We start from the raw sequence: 23,577 nt of genomic DNA, 5'->3' as shown, positions 1-23,577 counted from the left end.
AGGGCTGGGGGAGCTAGGCCGGAGAGGAGTCAGAAGAAGACAGAAAGACCACCAACCTGGTGAGTAAAAGGCCCTCGAATCAGCTTCATCGTGGGAGATTCCAATGATTCTGAAAGCTTTGGTTTCAACAGCGTGAAGCCGAGCTAGGTGTGAGGCAGGAGCACCAGGCCAGAGGGGAGAGCAGTACTCTATTGAGCTGTGGATGAAAACCTTGTATGTGGTGAGGAGCTTAGGTGTGCCAAGGAAGGACTTCGCACGATGGAGAATGCCCAGTCGGTGACTGTCTTTGGCAGCCAACTTGGAAATGTGTTTTTCCCAGGAAAGATCATGGTAGATCGTGAGACCCAAGAGATTAAATTCTTGACTGAAGATTCGCTCATCTGTTGTTAGTTGTGCCATGGGTTACCTCCAACAAAAATATACTAGAGGTTCCAGGGAACCTGAACTCAACTGGTCTCTAGCAATATGGTTAGAATATGCATAATAGAACCACAAACTATATACAGACTTGGCATTTAATATGGAATATTTTTTTTGTGGGGGTGAACTTACTTTTCAAGATGACTTAGAACCAAAAGTTCATTGGAATTATGTTGAAATTATTCTAGATTTTGTTCATGTGACCTTTAAAAGAAACAAAACCACATTTGACATTTCAAAGCAAATAAATTGATCCTTGAAAGTGATGTAAACTGATATCGAACTCAATTCACAGACAGTACTGTGTTAAACTTCTGTACGTTTTCCAGAAGTATCTCTTTATTTTGCACATTAGCCAAAAAAAATTTCAACAAAAACAAAAGCTAAATGATGACTGGGATTATGGACAGTAAAATTACAGTTCAGTACTTCGTGTAACCCCCACGAGCATTCAGGAGAGCACGTACACGTCGAGGCATGCTGTTCACGAGATTTGCCAAGGTTTGGACAGGAATCGCTTGCCATGCAGTGACAATAGTCTGCTGCATTCACGCACAGAGGTAGGCTGCTGGTCCAAGTAGTCGATTTGACGCGTTAATTCTGCCCACAAGTTCTCTATCGGATTCATATCCAGGGACATGGCAGGCCACTCCATATGCATGACACCACGGTCAGCAAGAAAGTGTTGGATCATGCGAGCACGATGAGGCCGTGCATTGTCATCTTGGAAGACAAAGTTTCCTCGAAAGGCTGCACGAGCAAATGGAAGCAATGTTTCTTCCAGAATGACCCTGTACTTGAACTGGTTCAGGTTTCCATTCAGAACAACCAGGTCAGTTTTGCCCCCTGCATGAAAAGCAGCCCAAACGGTCACCCCACCACCTCCAGCTTGGACTCTTGGCACTATACAATCTTCGTTGTGGGCTTCATGCACTTGTCTGCGCACTCGGACGCGGCTATCTTGACGATAGACCAGAAATCTAGACTCGTCACTGAAGGTCACGTGATTCCAGTGTCCTGGCTGCCATTGACGGTGCTCTCTGGCCCACTGCAATCGGCGCTGGCTGTGTTGTTTGGTCAGGCATGGCTTTGTCAGGGGACGCCTGGCACGATAGCCTGCTTGAACCAGTCGTTGGTTGACTAGCCTTCTGGATACAGGCACATTTGTCAGTTGCTGCCACTCAGCCCTTAGCCGATTAGCTGACTTGGTACGGCCATTGCAGACTAACCGGTGCAGCTGGCGATCATCTCTCCTTGTGGTTCTGCGTGGACGTCCTGGCCTCGGTATTGGAGTAGGGACACCCCTCTGAGCATTTCGTTTCAGGATCTTTGACACCTGACCTTGAGTGATGCCATACTGCCGAGCAATAGCACGCTGTTTCATGCCGTAATTTCGTAAAGCCACCACTCCATGACAAACAGCATTGTCGAGTTGACGGACCATCTCCAGAGGAAGCGGCAATAACTTTTGGAGACGTGCAGCAGTTGTTTTCCACTAATACAGAACGCAACAACCCTTATATACCCGATTGTGAAGCCAATCGTCAAATGTAACTGTCCTTACATTTTGTCATGCCACCTCAGATATAATCCTGTTATTGACTTCTTGCTGCGAAAGACAATCAGTGACATGGTTCTTTCAACAAAGACATCACCAAAGGGTAAAAGAAACTCACCAGATTGATATACTGAGTTCAGAAAGTAAACTCAAGTCAAGAAAAAAAAAAAATTCCATATTAAATGCCAGGTCTGTAGTTTATATGTGCTAAAGAGGTACAGTAACGTTGAAGGTATCTCATGTTTAAACAGGAAACTAGAAAAAATTGAGTTTTAAGTGAGGTATGAAAAGTAAAACTACAATTACTTTTCTCAGATTTCAGACTTTAATTTATTTAGAAAGACTTGGTCAAACAATATACATGTATGGTATTGAATCAAGATATGTTGAATATTTCAATAGATGTGTTCAACAGGGTTTAAGTATTCATTCATCAAATACACACACACACACACACACACACACACACACACACACACACACACACACACACACACACAAGGCACAAGTTTCATCAAATTTGATCAGTATTTGTGACTTTTAGAGCTTGGACGTCGTCCAAACTGATGTTTATGGGTCAAGTCATGTCATAGGTCACGACGAGGTCATTTTTCGGACATCGTCAAAACCCGTAACATATGTGTTGAGGTTTGTTACATACTGTCTACACACCAAGTTTCAGCCTTCTAGCTACATTAGGAAGTACCAGATTGACAAAAAAAGATTTTTCAATATGGCCGCCCTGCTGCGCCCATTTTTGGGCATGCAACACCCAAATGCAATCCCAAACTAGTTTGTCTTAAAGATGCTGAATAACAAGTTTCATCAAATTTCATAAATATTTGTGACTTTTAGAGCGTAGACGTCGAATTGTTTACAGATGACAGACAGACAGACGACAGACGGACGACGGACACTGGGTGTCGACAAAAACTCAGCTGGACATAGTCCAGTTGAGTTAATAAATCAAAATGTCAAAATACATTTGTTACAAACAGTTTGAATGCTTACCCTACCTAATTCATGATGCTGTATTTGACATTTATACCTACTAAGTTTATCTTGAAATAGCTGTTTCAAATCGGGTACATTTTTGTGACTCACTCTGTATAAAGGTGTAGTTCGAATGGCAGGACTCATTCGTCAATTGGCCTTTTCCTACGTAGCCACTGCCCAAACGTTCTTGTTATGAGTTTTAGAAACCACGCCTTTGAGAAAATTTAATGTAATGGAAATTGATACAAAAGTTGACCCCGTCAACCTCAAATCTACCTGCAAGGTGTCGGTATGTTTCCAGATACACTTGGTCTCCCAACATCATTGCACACTGTTCTTCAACATCTCACATTTATGAAAAGAATGCAATCCTTCAGGGCAAAGCATCAAGTTGGGCGTCTTTCAAAGCAGCCTTCAAAGTCAAAGCAGACTTTGTCTTTCTTTAGCAAGCAGACTTCAAAGATACAAAAGTAGCTTCCACAATAAGCCATTGGGTTGGTGGCATAAGCAAATAACAAAATTCCAACAACATTGTCTGCAGTGCTACTCATCCCTTGTTCAGTCACTACTGGACTAGACGGATTTCTGAGAAATGTGAATGTTAGGTGCATTTTAAGGTAAAAGTTGGGAACCTCACTTTTTAACATAATTAGGGTATGCTGAATTCGATTAACCCGGTTCCCAAGCCGAATTTTGAGTTTTTTGACCTTCTAATTACCATAAACAAAATGGCCGCCAAATTGCCATTTTTGGACAATTTATTTGAACAAGCATTTATATATCATGTATATACATGCAGCTCTTTTACTTTAACTTTACAACTTTTACCCCAAAGTGCACCTAGAAGCTTATACATGACCTTTTTCCATAAATCCATCTAGTCTATATTATGGTTGGCGACATATTGAAAGAGACATTCAAACTGATATTGAAATTGGACATTATAAACTGGGAAATAGTTTTAATAAGACAATGTTTCATACAAATATTTATTCTAAAATTAAGTACGCATGGCCATGAAGCACAAACAGTCAGGAATGTCACACATGTTGTTTTGCCAAACTACATCAAATTCATACAAGAGGTCTGATCATCACTCTGTTGCTGACAGGCACACATTGATGTGCACCTCAACTCTGAATAGCGACATTTGAAGCGTGGAGTCTTGCATTGCTTCTGGCATGCACAACAAATCATCTCGAGGCAACTTTCTGGGATTGGACTCGGTGATATCAGAATAGGCTCTAGTCCTGAATCACCACGTTTCCATCCCATTTACACAGGTGCAGGAGGGTCAGGTATGGCACAATGAGCATTTCTCCATACCATGGCTTGATAGTGTACTCGCATCAAATGGAAATGAAGAGCATCACTTGTCGGTGACATTGCTTCTGGTTTACCAGTTTTGGAGAACAACATATGTCGTGCTGAATCAACAGAGGTTGTTCTGTGCACATTATATATTCTGCAGACGAACGCTTCTGCAGATTTGATTGTCTCCTCTGTGAGTTCACCAATGCCCACGTTTTTCAGCAGTTTATTCAAAACTCAAAAAACCCCTCAAAATTCGGCTTGGGAACCGGGTTAATCTAATTCAGCATACCCTAATTATGTTAAAAAGTGAGGTTCCCAACCTTTACCCAAAAATGCACCTAGAAGCTTATACTTGGCCTTTTCCCATAAATCCGTCTCGTCTATCCGTTCAATTGGAACGCAGCCGTTCGCTGAGTGGTTCTGGAGCTGGAAACTACTGTTGTACAGTGATTTGATCAAGAACCATGACCAATTTATTGCAGTATTCCACAACAATGTATAATTGTGTCGCTACTCCTAATAAAGGGAGCAGGCATGTACGTATTGTGTCTGTCTTTCTAACAATTGCAATCACACACTGTTCCTTAATTTCTGGGTCAATCCTGTTGGAATTTGCATTCGATCGAGGTACGGTAGGTACCTAGGTCCAAAACACTCAGACCTGTTTTATGCTTTTCCTTTTTATTTACTCCCCATTCCGATTTAGTGGGGTTAAAGATGAAAGACCCAAAATCATACATTTTTGCCTTGCTAGTTCCTTGTATACGAGTCCAGATTAAATTTGGGAGGAAGTGCTTTCAAATAGGCCCTATTGGGTGGTGAACAGGAAGCTTAGAAACATCCCAAATTCATTGTCAGGATTATACAGCGGGCAAAGGTTAAATTGGTTGCAAAATTAAGGATTTTTTTGGCATGCAAAGCCTTTCTTCTTTTTTAACAATTAGGCTCAGACATTGCCGCAGTTCATACAGAAAAAAAGCAGCCGGATGTTTGTCTGGTGTGATCCTTTCAATTTCATGGGTCAAAATTGAGGCTTTTGGCCTGCCAAGGCTTTGTATTTAAACTAATTCAAACAAGTCATTGGCACAAAAGTACCATGCTACAGTGCCTTCAGACCAAAGTAGGTGAATATTGGTGTTTTAATTTTTTTTTTTAATTTTTTTTTTTTTTGGGGTCAAAGTAGATTGGGTGTGGGGGAGGCTTGAGGGGAGGGAGCAGATATTGCATCCACTTGCAAATGTCTGATTTCTAGTAGTAATTATTTACACGTCAAAAGTAGTATTAAATGACTGATCACATTGCATACCTGTACTTTTATGTTGACTGCACATTCATTGTATAAACGCAGAATGTCAAATGCCTTCAGGAGCTCTGAAGCTCTTGCGCGAGCCTCGACTTGGTATACAAAAAAACCCCCAAAAAAACAAAAGCTCACCTGTGACGAGTTTACCTCTTGGCACTGGCATGGAGATTTTGCCTTGCGAGACCTTTTCTGTTCTTGTTTTTCTTGTTTGTTCAGATTCCGTCAGCACTCATCAGTTCTTTTAAGCATAAAACCTGGCATAAACGTGATTACAAACTGACATTGTTAGCACAGAATACAAGTCTCTGTTAAGATTAAGTAACCTTTTCGATAAACCGGTTGTTCACAACTCTGCTTCTTTCGATTATATGTGTTAAAGACCAATAGTCATTATGGGTACAACATCCAGCTTGAATTGTCGAGCAATCATTTTATTTTGCTGTTTATAAAGTTATTTCCAGGATTTTAAGTTGTGGTGGGGGAGCCTGGTGTGGAGATGACGCAGGGGAGTTTGTCACCGTAGTCCCACACACTGTACAAAATTTGAGGATTCCAAGGGCAGAGAGAAGACCGACATTAGGTTTGGGATGTCAATGATAATTACAGGCACAAAGAAAGACGGTGCTATAATCTATATGGACACATTGGTGGATGGGGCGTGAGTTTGCGAGTGATCCAGGTATGGAGAGAAGGGGACATTGTGAAGCAGAATGGGAGAAAGCATGTGGGAAGATTGACCATTTTAAAATTGCCATTTAAAAAGGTTTTAGATTGAGTGAGAGTGGAGGAAGAAGAATGGAGAAGATGAATGAAAGTTTGGGACTGAACAAATTAGAATCTGATTTAATTATTATAGTTTGAGGTCGTTTTCTAAAAGGGAAAAGTTTTGAGGCAGCAAAAAAGGGATGGGTTTAACTTGGGCAAGGAGGGAGGCAGGGCCTATCAAACACGTGGTCAACATAAAGCGAGACAGACAAATAAACCAAAAGGTAAATAAAGATATTTTTATGATACAAACTTATTGAAAGGTAGAAAAAGGAATTATTTAAAGCGAGGGTGGTGAATAATGGGACAGAGGGGCTGGAGATGTGGCGGGTGAGGATGTGAAGCAGTTGAAAGGTACTCTTCGATGTCGACCGATATGCCTCCGCCCACAACATTACATGATTATACATACTTGTACCAAGTTTAACTTGGATCCCTTCAACCGTTCTTAAGTTATCTCAGAAATGAAATAATTTTTACTTAACATGACCTCTGACCTTTGACCTCTTCACCCCAAAACCACAGTTCATGTTTACATCATGATACATACATGTACCAAGTTTGATTTAAATCCCTTCAGCTGTACTAACTTATCACATTTTTACCTGACATCACCTCTGACCTTTGACCTCTTGATGCCATACTCCAATCAGTTTATCTTTGCATCATGTATACTTATACAAAAGTTTGTCAAAATTCCCATCACTGGTACACAAGTTGGCCCGGTAACATAATTTTTTCCTATTGACCGCAAAATCTAATCGGTTCATCTTTTCATCATTATACATACCTGTACCAAGTTTGGCTTAGATCCCTTCAGCCGTTCACAAGTTATCTCGGTGATGAAATAATTTTTACTTAACATGACCTCTGATCTTTGACATCTTGACCCCAAAATCACGTCAATGTATCTCTGCATAATATATAATTATTTCAAGTTTGGTGAAAATCCCATGACTAGTTCGCAAGTTAGCTCAGTAACAGAATTTTTTACCTGATGGGACGTCTGACATTTGACCTTTGATCTCTTGACCCCAAAATCTAATCAGTTAATCTTTACATCATTATACATACCTGTATCAAATTTGAATTGGATCCCTTCAGCTGTTCTCGAGGTATAAATCTATTACAGACTTTGACCTTTGACCCCAAAATCAAATCAGTTAATCTTTGCATCATAATACATACTTGTACCAACTTTGGTCAGATCCCATCACTGGTTCACAAGTTATCGCAGTAACAGGATTTTTATCTAACATAACCTCTGACCTTTCACCTCGTGACCCCAACATCTAATCAGTTCATCTTTATGTCATTTTCCGTACCTGCACCATGTTTGACTAAGATCCCTTCAGCTGTTCTCAAGTTTTTGCGGCAGTAAAAACCTAACACGGGTGGATGGACAGCCGGACGGACAACCCGAAAATATAACGCCTCTGGCGACTTCTTCGGTGGAGGCATAGGAAGAAAAAGCAAGGCCCAAAACAACCCGAGCCTGAGCCGCATGATCAAAATTAATGGAATGAGCAGGAAAGATTTCGCAGGAATTAGCATCAATATAAAGAACGATCGACACAAACTCAGAAAATCGGGCAGCACAGATTAATCCCCAAAGATTACTTGGCTTTCTTTTTCATTTCTTTCCTTTTTGTACTATTGTGGTATTTTTACCACAGGAGGTTTTTTTAATTCTTTTTTTTTTTTTTGGGATACAACATCGAGGCTCGTGCAAGAGCTAACATCAATCACAGAAGAAAAAAAAACGGACAAACAAAACATACAATAAAGGGAGTGGGAGACAAGATGGGGGAGAGAGAGGGAAGCACACAAGTACAACAGCAGAGAACATGGACATCGGGAGATCTGTGGGAGGGAGAGGGAAGCACACAAGTACAACAGCAGAGAACATGGACAACGGGAGATCTGTGGGAGGGAGAGGGAAGCACACAAGTACAACAGCAGAGAACATGGACATCGGGAGATCTGTGGGAGGGAGAGGGAAGCACACAAGTACAACACCAGAGAACATGGACATCGGGAGATCTGTGGGAGGGAGAGGGAAGCACACAAGTACAACAGCAGAGAACATGGACAACGGGAGATCTGTGGGAGGGAGAGGGAAGCACACAAGTACAACAGCAGAGAACATGGACAACGGGAGATCTGTGGGAGGGAGAGGGAAGCACACAAGTACAACAGCAGAGAACATGGACATCGGGAGATCTGTGGGAGGGAGAGGGAAGCACACAAGTACAACACCAGAGAACATGGACATCGGGAGATCTGTGGGAGGGAGAGGGAAGCACACAAGTACAACAGCAGAGAACATGGACAACGGGAGATCTGTGGGAGGGAGAGGGAAGCACACAAGTACAACAGCAGAGAACATGGACAACGGGAGATCTGTGGGAGGGAGAGGGAAGCACACAAGTACAACAGCAGAGAACATGGACATCGGGAGATCTGTGGGAGGGAGAGGGAAGCACACAAGTACAACAGCAGAGAACATGGACAACGGGAGATCTGTGGGAGGGAGAGGGAAGCACACAAGTACAACAGCAGAGAACATGGACATCGGGAGATCTGTGGGAGGGAGAGGGAAGCACACAAGTACAACACCAGAGAACATGGACATCGGGAGATCTGTGGGAGGGAGAGGGAAGCACACAAGTACAACAGCAGAGAACATGGACAACGGGAGATCTGTGGGAGGGAGAGGGAAGCACACAAGTACAACAGCAGAGAACATGGACAACGGGAGATCTGTGGGAGGGAGAGGGAAGCACACAAGTACAACAGCAGAGAACATGGACATCGGGAGATCTGTGGGAGGGAGAGGGAAGCACACAAGTACAACAGCAGAGAACATGGACAACGGGAGATCTGTGGGAGGGAGAGGGAAGCACACAAGTACAACAGCAGAGAACATGGACAACGGGAGATCTGTGGGAGGGAGAGGGAAGCACACAAGTACAACAGCAGAGAACATGGACAACGGGAGATCTGTGGGAGGGAGAGGGAAGCACACAAGTACAACAGCAGAGAACAGGGACAACGGGAGATCTGTGGGAGGGAGAGGGAAGCACACAAGTACAACAGCAGAGAACATGGACATCGGGAGATCTGTGGGAGGGAGAGGGAAGCACACAAGTACAACAGCAGAGAACATGGACATCGGGAGATCTGTGGGAGGGAGAGGGCTTGGGGGGGGGGAGGAGGCATGGGAAGGGGGAAAAGGGGTGGGAATCTATATCAGATCTGCTATCGAGAGCAGAGTTTTCTTGCATGTTGTACAGGTAAATAATAAAACACTGAATATGTAGAGCTTGTGTACCACCCTCAAATATACCACGGTACATGAGAAGCAACTCCAATATAAACACCTGTCTCGCATCCAAATCTTAATTCACTTTGTTAATGTTATTTGTTTGCATGTGTGTTCTAATGTACATATCATGTTGCACTTGCTCGATTGCATTATAATGCCTCTTGATGCACTTGTTTTTCAGAATGTACAGATATTTCAATAACGTCTTGTGACGCCTGCTTGCAGAGTGTTTCTGTGAGTAATTATTCCCTTTGTAATTGCTTCACTTATCATGTGATGATGCATATTGTCACGAATGAAATGAATCTTTCTTTGGTCTCCCTCAACCATATAGAGGCTGCCAAGGCAGTTTCATTGGCTAGAGCACAATCCTGGCCTGGTAGACGCTGACGCAGGAAGTCAAGGCTGGAATTTGGTCATCATGCCGGCGATAACTCGTCTATACTTTGCAAAGGACACCATGGGATCCACTAATGCCAGCAGACAGGATGCCCAGTTTAACGTCAATCCGAGGGACGATGAAACACTGGGATGATAGTTTATAACTTGTCAAAGATTGGAACCCAGGCTAGACAGCTTAGACGAGTGTTTTCCTCTGTATTGGCTATCCTGCCTTCATTGGACAAATGTAGATAAATCATTGCGGTACAGATTGCCACAAATGACCACTTTTGACACAGGTTAGTTAAAATTGATGCAATTTATCATCAATTTTGAAATTTGAATTAAAAAAAGTTTTATCTGTTTTTCTTTTTAAATAAAAAATTAAAATAAAATTAAAATTAATATAAAATTTTTTAAAATCTTCAAAAATATAAATATTAAAATAAAAAATATTTAAAATTGAAAATTGATGCAAGGTTAGTTAAAATATACTGTACTATACATTACAGGGTTGGCTCATATAGAGGAGCTGCATGGAAATACACACACACACACACATTAGGCAAATGCATGAAACGACACTGATCTTCACTTCAGACAAAGCCAATAACTTTGGGGGAAGTGGCATTACTACCACATCACTCTGGGTACCTGCAGTGACGCCATCTTTATGACTTAACGTTTCTTTCTGCACTCAGCAGGGCAATTGAGCAAGAATACCCTCCTCCTCATAGTTCACAACTCTCCTTTAATTGCTGAATGTCAAGCAAGGAAACGGCACATACCATTTTTGGTCTTTAGTATGACTTGTAACAGGACGCGAACTGCCAACCTCCCAGATACAAAGTGTACGCTTTAACTATTTCACCACCCAGTAAACAAAACCACCTTTAGAGGCCATTTTTCCCCGCAAAGCGGGGGTTGGCCTTTTTCGGGAACCGTGGTTGTTGTTGTTTTTCGGTCCCCTTTTTGAAGCAATGTTTTACGGCCGGATGCCCTTCCTGCCGCCAACCCTTTTTGTCGCCTTTTACGACAAGCAGGGAATTACCAGTGAACTGGTACTCAATTTGCCGACCTCGGAAGCATGACAGGCTGAGTCAACCCCCCTGGTGTTAATTCAGCGATTGACCGGGATTCGAACCCAGGATCCTAGGATCCTAAGCCGGCACCCTAGCCGCTAGCCCAACACCAGGGTTTATTTCACCACCCAGTCTGGCATTGAAATTATTTTATTATCTATACCTATAAAAGGCAAAAAAATGTCTGTCTCTCTCTCACTATCTTTAACTATTTTATCGATAAAATAAGTGTTATCCTTGTTAACTAACTTGTTAATTAATAACTTGTTAATTTATTTAACTATTTTATCTGTCTCTTACTATAATTTAGGAGCTATCCTTGAAGCGATGGTTGTCTGCCAGCGCTGATTCTGGAAAAATTGCCTTGCATTCAATTAGAATAGTGAGCAGGGTCATGAAGATTGTATCCCAGACTTTTTTAGATTTAAACATTGGGTGGAATGGGGTAAATGAAGAAGTAGATTTTCGTTTAACCTTCCCTGAACTCTCAGTCTCTGCCCAGGAACAACATGATGTGTTTTCCTCTAACGGCGAAGAATCCCGTGTGTTCCACATCATGGGGAAAAGGGCAATGTACAGAATTTGTCTAGAGGTGTGCTTACCGGGCTGTGCAGCACCCTTAAGGAACAAGTGGCAAGAGTCTTTACCTGCAAGAGCTTTTCTCACTCCAAATTGGGATGAAATGTACAGGTGTCCTACTGTCGGATGTACAGGAGACCTAAATTGGAGACTGGTCCATCACGCCCTGGCCACACAGGTGTTAATTCAGAAGTTTAACCCTGCTGTGTCTAATTTATGTCCTTTTTGTGGTAGTGTAGAGTATTTGTGTCATGCGTTTATTGAGTGCAAGAGATTGTCATCTCTGTTTCTGTATCTGAGCCGAATCTTTTGTAAATTCAAAGTTGTTTTTTCTGTTACAATCTTTGTTTATGGACTTGCATGTAATACTAGGAAAATCTCTGTGATTTTGCTTTTGATTTTTTGCTTGGAATTGCTAAGTTTGCAATTTATAAAACCAGAAAAGCCAGATTAGGTAGTCGTAGTGGAACAAATGAAAATGCACTTTTTTGTTTCATCGGGATGGTGTCAGCACGTATAAAGCTCGAACATGCTTATCATGTAAACATGGGGAACCTTCTTGTGTTTGAAGAGTTATGGGGCATGGGGGGTGTTTTGTGCAAATGCATTGGAAATGAGGTTGTGATTTCTATGTAAAGTGGAGTTGGAATACTTGTGGTTTTATACTTTTATAATAAAAAAGGGACACAAAAGTCAAAAAGGTCTCTCTCTCTCTCTCTCTCTCTCTCTCTCTCTCTCTCTCTCTCTCTCTCTCTCTCTCTCTCTCTGTATGTGTTCTATGCGCAGCCTCATCCTTTTAAGTTTGAAACTCGGGGTACAAATACACCTTTGTGTTGGGGGTAACATAGGCTATGTGGCCATGTCCTCACGCAGGTGTGTGGGCGGACGGTGTGAGGGGGCATAAACTCTCGATGTAATTGAAGACCATATAATTATAACCAGGCTAAGTCACATTTTATTTTATTTTCCCCCGTTTTTCACGTTTTTCACGTTTTTCAAAATATTTTTCACGTTCTTCTCGAAATGACTAAAATGTGACTTAGCCTGGTTATAATTCTATGGTCTTCAATTGTGTACCGTGTAGCACCACCAGGTGGTAGTGGCAGAGGGTATTACAATTCCCTTTTTTTTTTACCTGGGCAGCGCTGAGGTTAAAGAACTCTTCACACGGGTAAATATATTTTGGCAAAAAGTATTCAGGATAGTACCTTGAACTTTTGTTTGCTTTCCCACATTGGTATGATTTCGGTATTCTTTGTAGTGGAATAAGAAAAATAAAACAATGCCAGTCTGACAGAGCTCATGTTATATGATGCCCATACATAAGCTAAATAGTCCACCAACTCGGCCTGCAGAGGTTGAAATGCATATACCGTTGGACTCGGTCTCTTACGAAGATATGCAAATAACACTGAGGCCTGTTGGGTTTAAGGTTCATGGAAGAACTTGTACATGCACTACAAGGATTAATAGATGATGGATCAATCAACTTGATAAATCTACCTGGTACGTGAGTTTTAAACCTGGGATCCAATTTTGTGAACTATGTGATGATGCTGATTGTTTTACATTTGTTATTCGTCTAAATTATTATCTTAAGATTAGTAATCGCAGCATAAGGTGTAAGAGGTTGTTTCTATTTTTTTTGTTGTTGTTGTTGCTCAGTGTCTGTGGTGTGCGAGCACAACGACGTGCATGGACTATCCGAAAGCACACGTTATTCCACGCAGCAACGAGTGTGCTCTAGCAAATGCAAACTGGGGTGTTTGTGGAGGTGAGTTAGCCATAAAATTGATAGTCCTTTGTGGAGCTTTACCATTTTATGTTTATACAAGCACTATTCTTGATATTGTTTGGCGAGGGGGATGTAAACATGAAGTTTTAAACAAATGTATGTGGTAATTTGTGATCCCGCCATGAAAAACAATCTTTTGCACATCAATATACTGATTGGTTCATTAACTTTTGATTAAAGAACTAATGATTTTATGTATACAATATTTTTTGAGAGCATGTTTTAACATTGATAGAGTAGTTCTCAGTATTGCAGGTCATATATATATATATATATATATATATATATATATATATATATATATATATAGATATATATATATATATTATATATATATATATATATATATATATATATATATATATATATTATATATATATATATATATATAAGTTCAAACACACCTGGTCACAAGTGTGCCTCCATGACCACTGACCGGGTCCTCAGTTGAGGTCCTCAGCATCATCCCGTTTCGGCCCTTCAACCTCGATACGGTCAGCTAAGGTGGGCCAGCAGGGGCACATACACATCCACATGCAGCAACGACACCTGGATGCGTACATACCCCCACCCCCAGCCAGTGCGAATGCAGACCACAACAACAACACCTCCACATCCAGAATCCACAGCACCAAACAAACATGGTGTAACACTCAAATACCCACCTTTATACCCTTCACCACTCACCAACAAAACACACCAGATCATTCATACACACATCCACACACAACAACCAACCAACCACCTACCCTTACAACCTACACCACTCAACATACAAAAACACACACACTCATGCAAACATGCATAACTATTCATGCAAAACCACACCCACTCATGACACACACACACACACACACACACACACACACACACACACACACACACACACACACACACACACACACACACACACACACACACACCTCCATTTCTATTCCGTAGCCTCAACCTACACCGTTCAACGTGCCTCCATAAACTTCTTCCATATCCAAAATGAGCCTTTCAAGGCAACCTGGGCCACCTTGTCACACATCCTCCTTCTTTCTGTCCCACACACTCCCAGCCAAGCAAGAAATGCAGAAAAGGAATTTCCAATATACCCTCGACGCCCCACCTCAAATGGCTGACACGAAACTCGCCAACGCTTCTCCCGGCACTCTGCCTCCAGCTCACTATACTTTCCTCTCTTCCTCTCGTGCACCTCCTCCATGTTCTCTTCCCAAGGTACAGACAATTCCCCGAAGATGACCTGTCTTGTTGCACCTGACCAAATGACAATGTCAGGCCGCAACCTTGTCACACAGATCTCCTCTGGGAATACCAATTGTGGCTTTAGGTCTGCCACCACCTGCCAATCACAAGCATCTGACAGCCCTCTTGCTTTCCACCTCCTCCTCTTTCCACCTCTTACCACTTGGCCCTCCTTGACAAACCACACCTCTCCCCCATCAGTCTCCTTCTCCACTCTTCTCTCTCTCGACCTCAGCACCTCTTGTTGCACCATCTGCACCACCACCGTCAGCACCTGATCATGTCGCCACCTTTATTGTCCTGCTGCCAATGCTACTGAACATGCACTCAGTGCATGCTGCACCGTTCCCACGCCTCCACACAAATAACATCTCTCCTCCCGCAACAACCCCCACAATCTCAAGTTTACTGGTGACGGAAGCACATCATACGTTTCCCGCAACAGGAAATTCAACAATATTGGCTCCATCCTCCAAATCTCTTGCCACTTCAACATCCTCACCCACACACCTTCCCACTTAGTCCAAGCACCTTGCTGTGCCTGACCGACTGCTTTCACACATCTCCCCTCCTCTTCCTTTCTTCTCACCTCCCTCTCAACCATCTTCCTCCTCTCTTTCACACATGCCTTTCCCCATCGCTCATGCTTCATCCACCCCAAGCCATGCTTCCCGTGCTGTACCATCCCCATGACCTCCTCCTGTTGCAACTGCTCCTCCATCTCGTCCACCTCTGCTCTTGCATTCCACTTCCGACTTCCCTTCTTCTCTGGGAGAGCATTCTTTACCACTGCATCACTTGAATCCTGCAACATCATGAACTCCCGCACCCTCACCACCTTAAACTCCTCGGTTAATGATGTCAAGGGAAACTGGAGTTTTCCACCCTGACCATTAAAGGCAATGTTCGTCAAACAGCGTGGCACTCCCAACCACCTCCTCACAAACCCGCTCACCACAACCTCCATCCTCTCTACATGCCCAATCGCAATATCATACATAACAATGGCCACAATACTCGTGGCATCAATCCAAACTTCAAACACCATACCTTCAACTTACCTGGCAAACCACATCCATCGATCCTCTTCAAACTTCTCAAAAACTTGTTTCTGACCTCCTCCACTTTTCCCACATCATTCAACTCCACTGTATACCATCTTCCCAAACTCTTCACAGGGACCTCCACCAATGATGGAACCACCTCCCCTCCCAGCTCAAACCTGTGCATGTTATCCACCACTCCTCGTCTCACTACCACACTCCTCGACTTTCTTTCTTTAAATCCCATTCTTGCCCACCGCATCAATCTTTCCAGTCGTCCCAGGACATCTACTGCTGCATCAGCAGACTGTTGGACAACTGTCAGGTCATCCATGAAAGCAAACATCGCTGGCAACCTCTGACCAAGGGCTAGCTCCACTTCTTTCCCATGTCCACTCACCGCACGTATCAACAACTCCATAACCAGCACAAACAAAATAGGGGAGATGGTACATCCCATCGGGATCCCCACTTCCAACTTCTGCCACTCATAGGACTGTGTTACATAGGACTGTGTCGCAAACCGCATCCAAAACTGATCATAATATGCCATCAAAAAATCCCTAAATCTCCGTGGCACCCAAAATAAATCCATGGCATACCTGATCAAGGCATGCGGCACTGACCCATATACAACAACACAACATGCATTTTAAGGCCATTTTCCCTGCTAGAGTGGGGCCTTGCGGTCCCCATGACAATCTTCTCCATTTTGCCCTATTTTCTGCATCTCTCCTTGTTAACCCCCTTGCCCGCATTTCTTCTTCCACCATCTTTAGCCAAGTCTTTCTCGGTCTTCCCGTCCTCTACTTCCTTCTACATTAATTTCCATCACTCTTCTCAACCAGTCACTTTCATCCTTCCTCAACACATGACCAAACCATCTCAACCTGTTCCTCTTCACAGCATCAATCACAGGCAATATTCCCATCATCTTTCGCAATTCATCATTTGTCTTCCTCTCTCTCAACGATACTCCGCACATCCATCGAACCATTTGCATTTCCACCCTTTCCAGCCTTCGTTGCTGCTCTACGTTCATTACCCATGTCTCGCTCCCATAAATCATAACACTTCTCACACATGCAGCATACACCTTTCCCTTCAGCTTCAGCGACACTCTCCTCCTCATCAGCACGCCACTCAGTTCCCGAAACTTCTTCCATGCACATCTCACTCGAGCAACCGTTACCGAGTCTGATCCACCTTCTCCATTCAGCATGTCTCCGAGGTAGCAAAATGTTTTCACACCTTCCAGCTTCACGCCGTCTCCAAGATCCAACTCAACATTTCCTCCATCTGAAGCTCCCTCTGTGCACACCTTACATTTGAATGTAGCTGCCACACTGGTAAATGACCCTCTCAGACCACTACATTTTTGATGAACCCACTCAGCGCACATTGTACATTGAATGGAGTTCACTCCGACACCCTTCCTGCACACAGCACACGGCCACTTCCTAGTTCTTTCCACCTCACCACATGCTTTACCACTTGCCATCACCTTCGTCCTTCCGATATTCACCTTCAGACCTTTTGTCTCCATACATTCCTTCCACTTGTTCATCTTTTCCTTCAGTCCATCCATACTTTCCGCAATCAACACCAGATCATCTGCATACAACAACTCCCATGGTAAACCCTCCTTTACGTTCTGAGCCAGCACCTCCATCACAGCTACAAATAGTTGTGGACTTAGTACCGACCCCTGATGCACTCCCACCTTCACCTCAAACTCACCACTGTTCCTATCCTTCGTCCTTACAGCTGTGCGCGCTCTTTTGTACATTGCCATCACTACTCTGATCAACCATTCCTCCACTCCTAACTTCCTCAATGCCCATGTCAATACTTTGCGTGGAACCATATCGAATGCTTTCTCCAGATCAACAAACCCCAAAAACAACTTCTTCCTCTTCTCCATGTACTTCTCCTGCAACTGCCTCACAATGAAAAGTGCATCTGTCGTTCCTCTTCCTGGCATAAATCCAAACTGCATTTCGTCGATCTTCACTTTCTTCCTTATCCTCCTCTCCAACACCCTTTCCAATACCTTCATTCCATGCTCCAACAACCTTATCGCTCGGTACGAGCCACACTCCAGAGGGTCACCTTTCCCCTTGTATATAGGGACGAGGGTACTCAGTTCCCAGTCCACTGGAATGCGGCCTTCTTTCACCACCAGATTACAGATCTCTGTCATTCTCTTCACACCCCAACTTCCTGCTGCCTTCAACATATCTCCCACAACTCCCGTCGGCCCTCCCGCTTTTCCACTCTTCATTGCTTTTATCGCTTCCTCAACTTCCTTCTCAGTTATCGTCTCTGCCGGTCCTAAAACTGGGTTACTCTCTATGTTGCCATCCCATTCATTCTCTGTATTCAACAGCATTTCCATATATCTTTTCCATCTTCCTTTAATTCCATCTGGGTCGACAACAATTTGTCCCACTTCATCCTTCAAGCAACTCACCTCCATCACATCACACCTCTCTTTCGCTATGTGCTTTGCAATCCTGAATACTGCTTTCTGACCCTCTTCCGAATCCAAGCGTTCTCCGAACATTTTCCTTCATGCCTCCTGCGCCTTTGCTACCTCTTTCTTTGCAGCCTTCCTGGCTGCCTTATAACTTTCATGCTCTGCTGTTTCTGCTCCCGTACCCTTCGCCTTCTGCCACTCCTTGAACTTCTTCCTCTTCTCGTCAATCCTCTTTCCAACTTCATCATCCCACCACCATGTTTCCGAGTGCCTCGGTGGTCCTTTTGTCCATCCACATACCTCACCAACGGCTCCCAACAGACTAGCTTTCATTGACATCCAACCACTTTCAAGCTCAACCACATCATCCTTTACCCTACTCAGCCTCCCTTACTGTCACCTCTTTCAACCTCCACACCTTCATTCATGGTTGGTACTTCACCCGCCGAGCTATCCTCACACCTTTCACCCTTATGTCGCAGACAACCAAGTGGTGCTGTGAAACAGCCTCCTCCCCCGGGATCACCTTTGTGTCCCGGAGGTGCCCCCTATCTCGCCTACGCACCATCAGGTAGTCAACGGTTGTCGTCGACCCACCTGACATGTATGTAACAAGCTTATTATCCTCTTTCTGGAACTGAGTATTACAAATCAACAAATCAGCTCCATCAGCAAACTCCAAAATCCTTTCACCTACTCCTTTTCTCACACCATTTCCGTAACCCCCATGAACTCCCTCAAAACCATCCATACTCCTTCCCACATGTCCATTCAGGTCTCCTCCCACCACAACAACCTCCTCATCTTTCACGTTTTCCATCAGCTTCTCTATCGCACACCAGAACTTGTCCTTCTCTTCATTGCTTCGACCAACCTGCGGAGCATATCCCGAGATGACGTTCACCAAGAGCTTTCCAATCATCATTTTCACCATCATCAACCTATCACTCACTCTAGTCACCCTCACCACACTGTCTACAAACTCCTCAGAAAACAGGACACCAACACCATTCACGCCCTCCGGGCACCCTTGCCACACAAACTTGTATTTCTGTCCCTGCCTACCCTTCACCATTCTCACACCACTTCCCTTCCATCTCGTCTCTTGCACACAACATATGTCCACTCTTCTTCTGACCAATACTTCCACCACTTCTCCTGATCTCCCTGTCATTGTCCCCACATTTCATGTCCCAAACCTCAGAAACCGATCTCCACTTGGGGCTGTACCCTGCCCATATGTAGTTGTAATTGTCATGGTTCTCTTTTTGAGGCAATGTTTTTATGGCCGGATGCCCTTCCTGACGCCAACCCTCTTAGTCGTCTCTTACGACACGCAGGGATACGGTGTACCTATTCTGACCAGGGTACACACTGGGAAACGTTTAAAACATGGAAATTCGGGGAGGGGGGGGGGGCGGCGTCAGCATCACGGCTGCGGTTTAAACATATTCCAACAATATCCAAACAGAACCATGAAAACCATGAAAAACAATCTGGGAAAAGTCTCCAAGCGAGAACGTGGATTTGAGAAAGAAGGAGCAGAGGCGGAAGAAAAACGAGATACAGGGGGTGGGGCACAAGTCGAGATGAGGAGGAGAGCGAACAAACGTGTCCGGGAGGAGAGAGAATCAATATAGAATTCTTTGTCTAGGGAGGTGAGGTGAGGGGGAGAAAATAAAATAAAAGAAACAAGCAATACAGCGAAGGAAAGAACCCAAATCGACAAAACACCGACGGGGGGGGGGGGGGGGGGGGGGGAAGCCCCAAGTTACCAGGCCGCGCACGAGGTACGACCCAGAAAACGATTAACTACACACAAGTTTGTACGAATGACAAACCAATACCAACCAGAAACACACAATAACACATACACAGCAAAATAACCAGTGGAAATTTGACAAAGACAAGAATGGGAAAACACTTAAACTTCGATGCCGTGGAGAGCTCGAAGTACGCTTCGCTCGAAGTACGCCCTCTCTCATCGACCCATATGCATTCTCCAAATCCAGCCATACCACCGCCACATCCTTCCTTTGCCTCTTTGTCTCCTGTAACACTTGCCAGACCATTGCCGAGTGTTCAATGCATCCTGGTGATCCTGGTATTCCTGCCTTCTGCACAGAACCATCCACAAAACCATTCCCTCTGATGAAGCCTGAGAGCCGTGCCGCAAAGACACTCATCAATATCTTCCCATCTACATCGAGCAATGATATTGGTCTAAACTGCTCCAGTGTCCTCCTGCTTTGGAATATAAACTCCTTCCGCCCGAGTCCATTGACTGGGCACCACTCCTTGCCTCCATACCACCTTCAGAGCCTTCCACAGATACTGCCTGATGCCTTCACAACTCTTAAACACCTTGTATGGCACTCCACTTGGTCCTGGAGCCGATGACGCCCGTGCCTTCTCAAAACTGCCTCAATCTCAGACATCTTTGGCTCTGACAAATCAAATGGAACACCTGGCTCTGTCGGTCTCAACAATCCTTCGATGTCCTCTACCACTTCGTTCCTCCTTGTGTCTGCATACGTGACACGCAGGTGACCTTCCAACTCTTCCTTTGGTACCTTCAGTACACCACCTCGAGACGGCTCCAACAGATCCTTCATAAATTGAAAAGGCTTCTCAAAGAACCTCTTTCTCTTCCTCTGCCCCTCCTTTCTTCACCTCCTCATCCTTTCCACTCTCTTCAACTTCACCAATCTCATCCTCACCTGTTTCATCAACACCAAGCCCATTCCTCTCCCCTTCCACTGCCCTCTTCCATCTTCCATTCAAACTCCTCAACTCCATTCTCAACTCATGGATCTCCCTCTGCCTCCTGCTCATTATATATATAATATTGTCATGTGATTTCCCCAGGTGAACACCACAGGGAACACAAATGGCCAATAGCGAGCTTTTAACTCCGAAGGCGATGATCAAATGCGGATTTTACTATACAGTCACGTGAAAAAGTAAGTACACCCCATGTAAAGTTTTGACTTTTTCAACATATTTCAACATACAGCTATTTGATCTTCATTTCAACAATATTGATAGATAAAGGTGATATAATATAACAAATATCATGAAACATTTACATTTTGTAGTCCATTGTATAATTTAAATAAACATAAATGCAAATTTCGCATGTGGAAAAAGTAAGTACACCCTTACATTTATCACTACTTCAAATACCTAAAATTTGAATCAGGTGCACCAGCTCAGGTACAAATGATTAGAACATCGTTAGAGAGGATCTTGGAGGAAACCATCTTATTTAAACCTCAGACATTTAGTTTGGTTTGCTCTTTGTTGTTGAAGTGTGTGGCGTCACCATGCCTAGATCAAAAGAGCTCTCTGAGGCCTTCAGAAAGAAGGTTATAGACGCCTACGAGTCTGGGAAGGGATTTAAAAAGATCTCCAAACAATTTGAAATCAATCTTTCGACTGTCCGGAAGATCATCTACAAGTGGAGAAGATTCGAAACAACTGCCAACTTGTTCAGGCCAGGCCACCCCAGCAAGTTCAGCCTGAGAGCAGACCGCAAGATGCTGAAAGCAGTCTCTAAGAACCCCAGAATGTCATCTCGGGACGTACAGGTATCTCTTGCCACTGTTGTCAAAGTGCACGAGTCTACCATTAGAAAGAGGCTGCACAAATTTGATCTACATGGGAGGTGTGCCAGGAGGAAACCTTTGCTGTCCAGAAAGAACATCAGGGCAAGACTAAAGTTTGCCAATGAACACGAGGCAAAGACCAGCACTTCTGGTACAATGTGCTCTGGACAGATGAATCAAAGGTAGAGCTATTTGGCCACAGTACCAGAAGACATGTTTGGCGAAAACCAAAGACAGCATTAGACCACAAGAACCTGATACCAACTGTAAAGCATGGTGGTGGAAATATTATGGTTTGGGGCAGCTTTGCTGCATCAGGGCCTGGGCAGCTCACCATCATAGAATCCACTATGAATTCTTCATTGTACCAGAGGGTGCTTCAGGATAATGTGAGGCCATCTGTCGGAAAGGTGAAGCTCAACCAAAGGTGGACCTTGCAACATGACAATGACCCTAAACATACCAGTAAATCCACCAAGGAATGGCTGAAAAGAAAGAAATGGAGGGTTCTGGAATGCCCAAGTCAAAGCCCGGATCTAAATCCCATCCAGATGTTGTGGGTGGATTTGAAACGAGCTGTGCATGTAAGAAACCCCTCAAACATCGCACAGCTGAAAGAATTCTGCATGGAGGAGTGGGCAAAAATTTGTCCCAGTCGATGTCAGAGACTGGTAGACAGTTATAAGAAACGCCTACTTAAGGTTGTTTCTGCCAAAGGGGGCAATACCACCTATTAGAGCCAAGAGTGTACTTACTTTTTCCACATGCGAAATTTGCATTTATGTTTATTTAAATTATACAATGGACTACAAAATGTAAATGTTTCATGATATTTGTTATATTATATCACCTTTATCTATCAATATTGTTGAAATGACGATCAAATAGCTGTATGTTGAAAAAGTCAAAACTTTACATGGGGTGTACTTACTTTTTCACGTGACTGTATATTACAAATAAATGATATTGCCAATATTACAAATAAATTTCTACAAAATAATTGTTTGTATTATGATTAGTATAAATCATAACACAGCAACTCACGTATAGTCATTATCCTCAGTTAAAACAAGCCCGTGCCTCCGTAGCGACGTATAGTGAGGCGAGTGTAACAAGCCGATCAACGCTAGTTTGAAATAAAATAGAATTTGACACGACTGTCTGGATATGCCTCCACCCACGTTGGAGGCCTACCCACTGTTACGTTTGATCTCAATTAAAGGTCGCGAGAGAAAAAATATCAGGTGCTTCTAACTTGTTATGATTTTCAAAGGGCACATGACCTTTGACTTGTTGAACCCAAAATTGAATCGGTTAATCTTTGCATCACAGTCCATACTCGTGCCAAGTTTGGTTTAAATCCCTTGTGATCCACAAGTTATTGCGCCAACAAAAATCTGCTACACGCACACATCCTGAAAAAGTAATGCCTTTGGCTGCTAAGAAAAATCCTTGTGAAGATCAAACGACATTTCAAACTAAGGGAATAGAACCACCTTTAGAGGCCATTTTCCCCCGTTGAGCAGGGGTTGGCCTTTTTCGGGCACCGTGGTCCCCTTTTTGAAGCAATGTTTTATGGCCGGATGCCCTTCCTGCCGCCAACCCTGTTAGTCGCCTCATGCAACACACAGGGAATTACCAGTGAACTGGTACTAAATTTGCCGACCTCGGAAGG

General features: G+C 43.6%; 1 protein-coding gene across 1 annotated transcript in view; it reads left to right on the top strand.

Moving 5' to 3' along the window:
- The window catches only part of LOC137438198 (pituitary tumor-transforming gene 1 protein-interacting protein-like), a 49,322-nt gene that overhangs the window by 10,732 nt on the left and 15,013 nt on the right, over positions 1-23,577 (top strand). The window contains exons 2-3 of the mRNA XM_068133234.2: positions 9,866-9,918; positions 13,392-13,500. Coding sequence (XP_067989335.1) covers positions 9,866-9,918; positions 13,392-13,500 — 162 coding nt within the window. The remainder of the gene's footprint in view (positions 1-9,865; positions 9,919-13,391; positions 13,501-23,577) is intronic.

Source organism: Myxine glutinosa, chromosome 12 (genome assembly GCF_964187855.1).
Source record: "Myxine glutinosa chromosome 12, kmMyxGlut1.1, whole genome shotgun sequence".
Taxonomy (NCBI): Eukaryota; Metazoa; Chordata; class Myxini; order Myxiniformes; family Myxinidae; genus Myxine; species Myxine glutinosa.
This window is presented reverse-complemented; position numbering and strand designations above follow the sequence as displayed.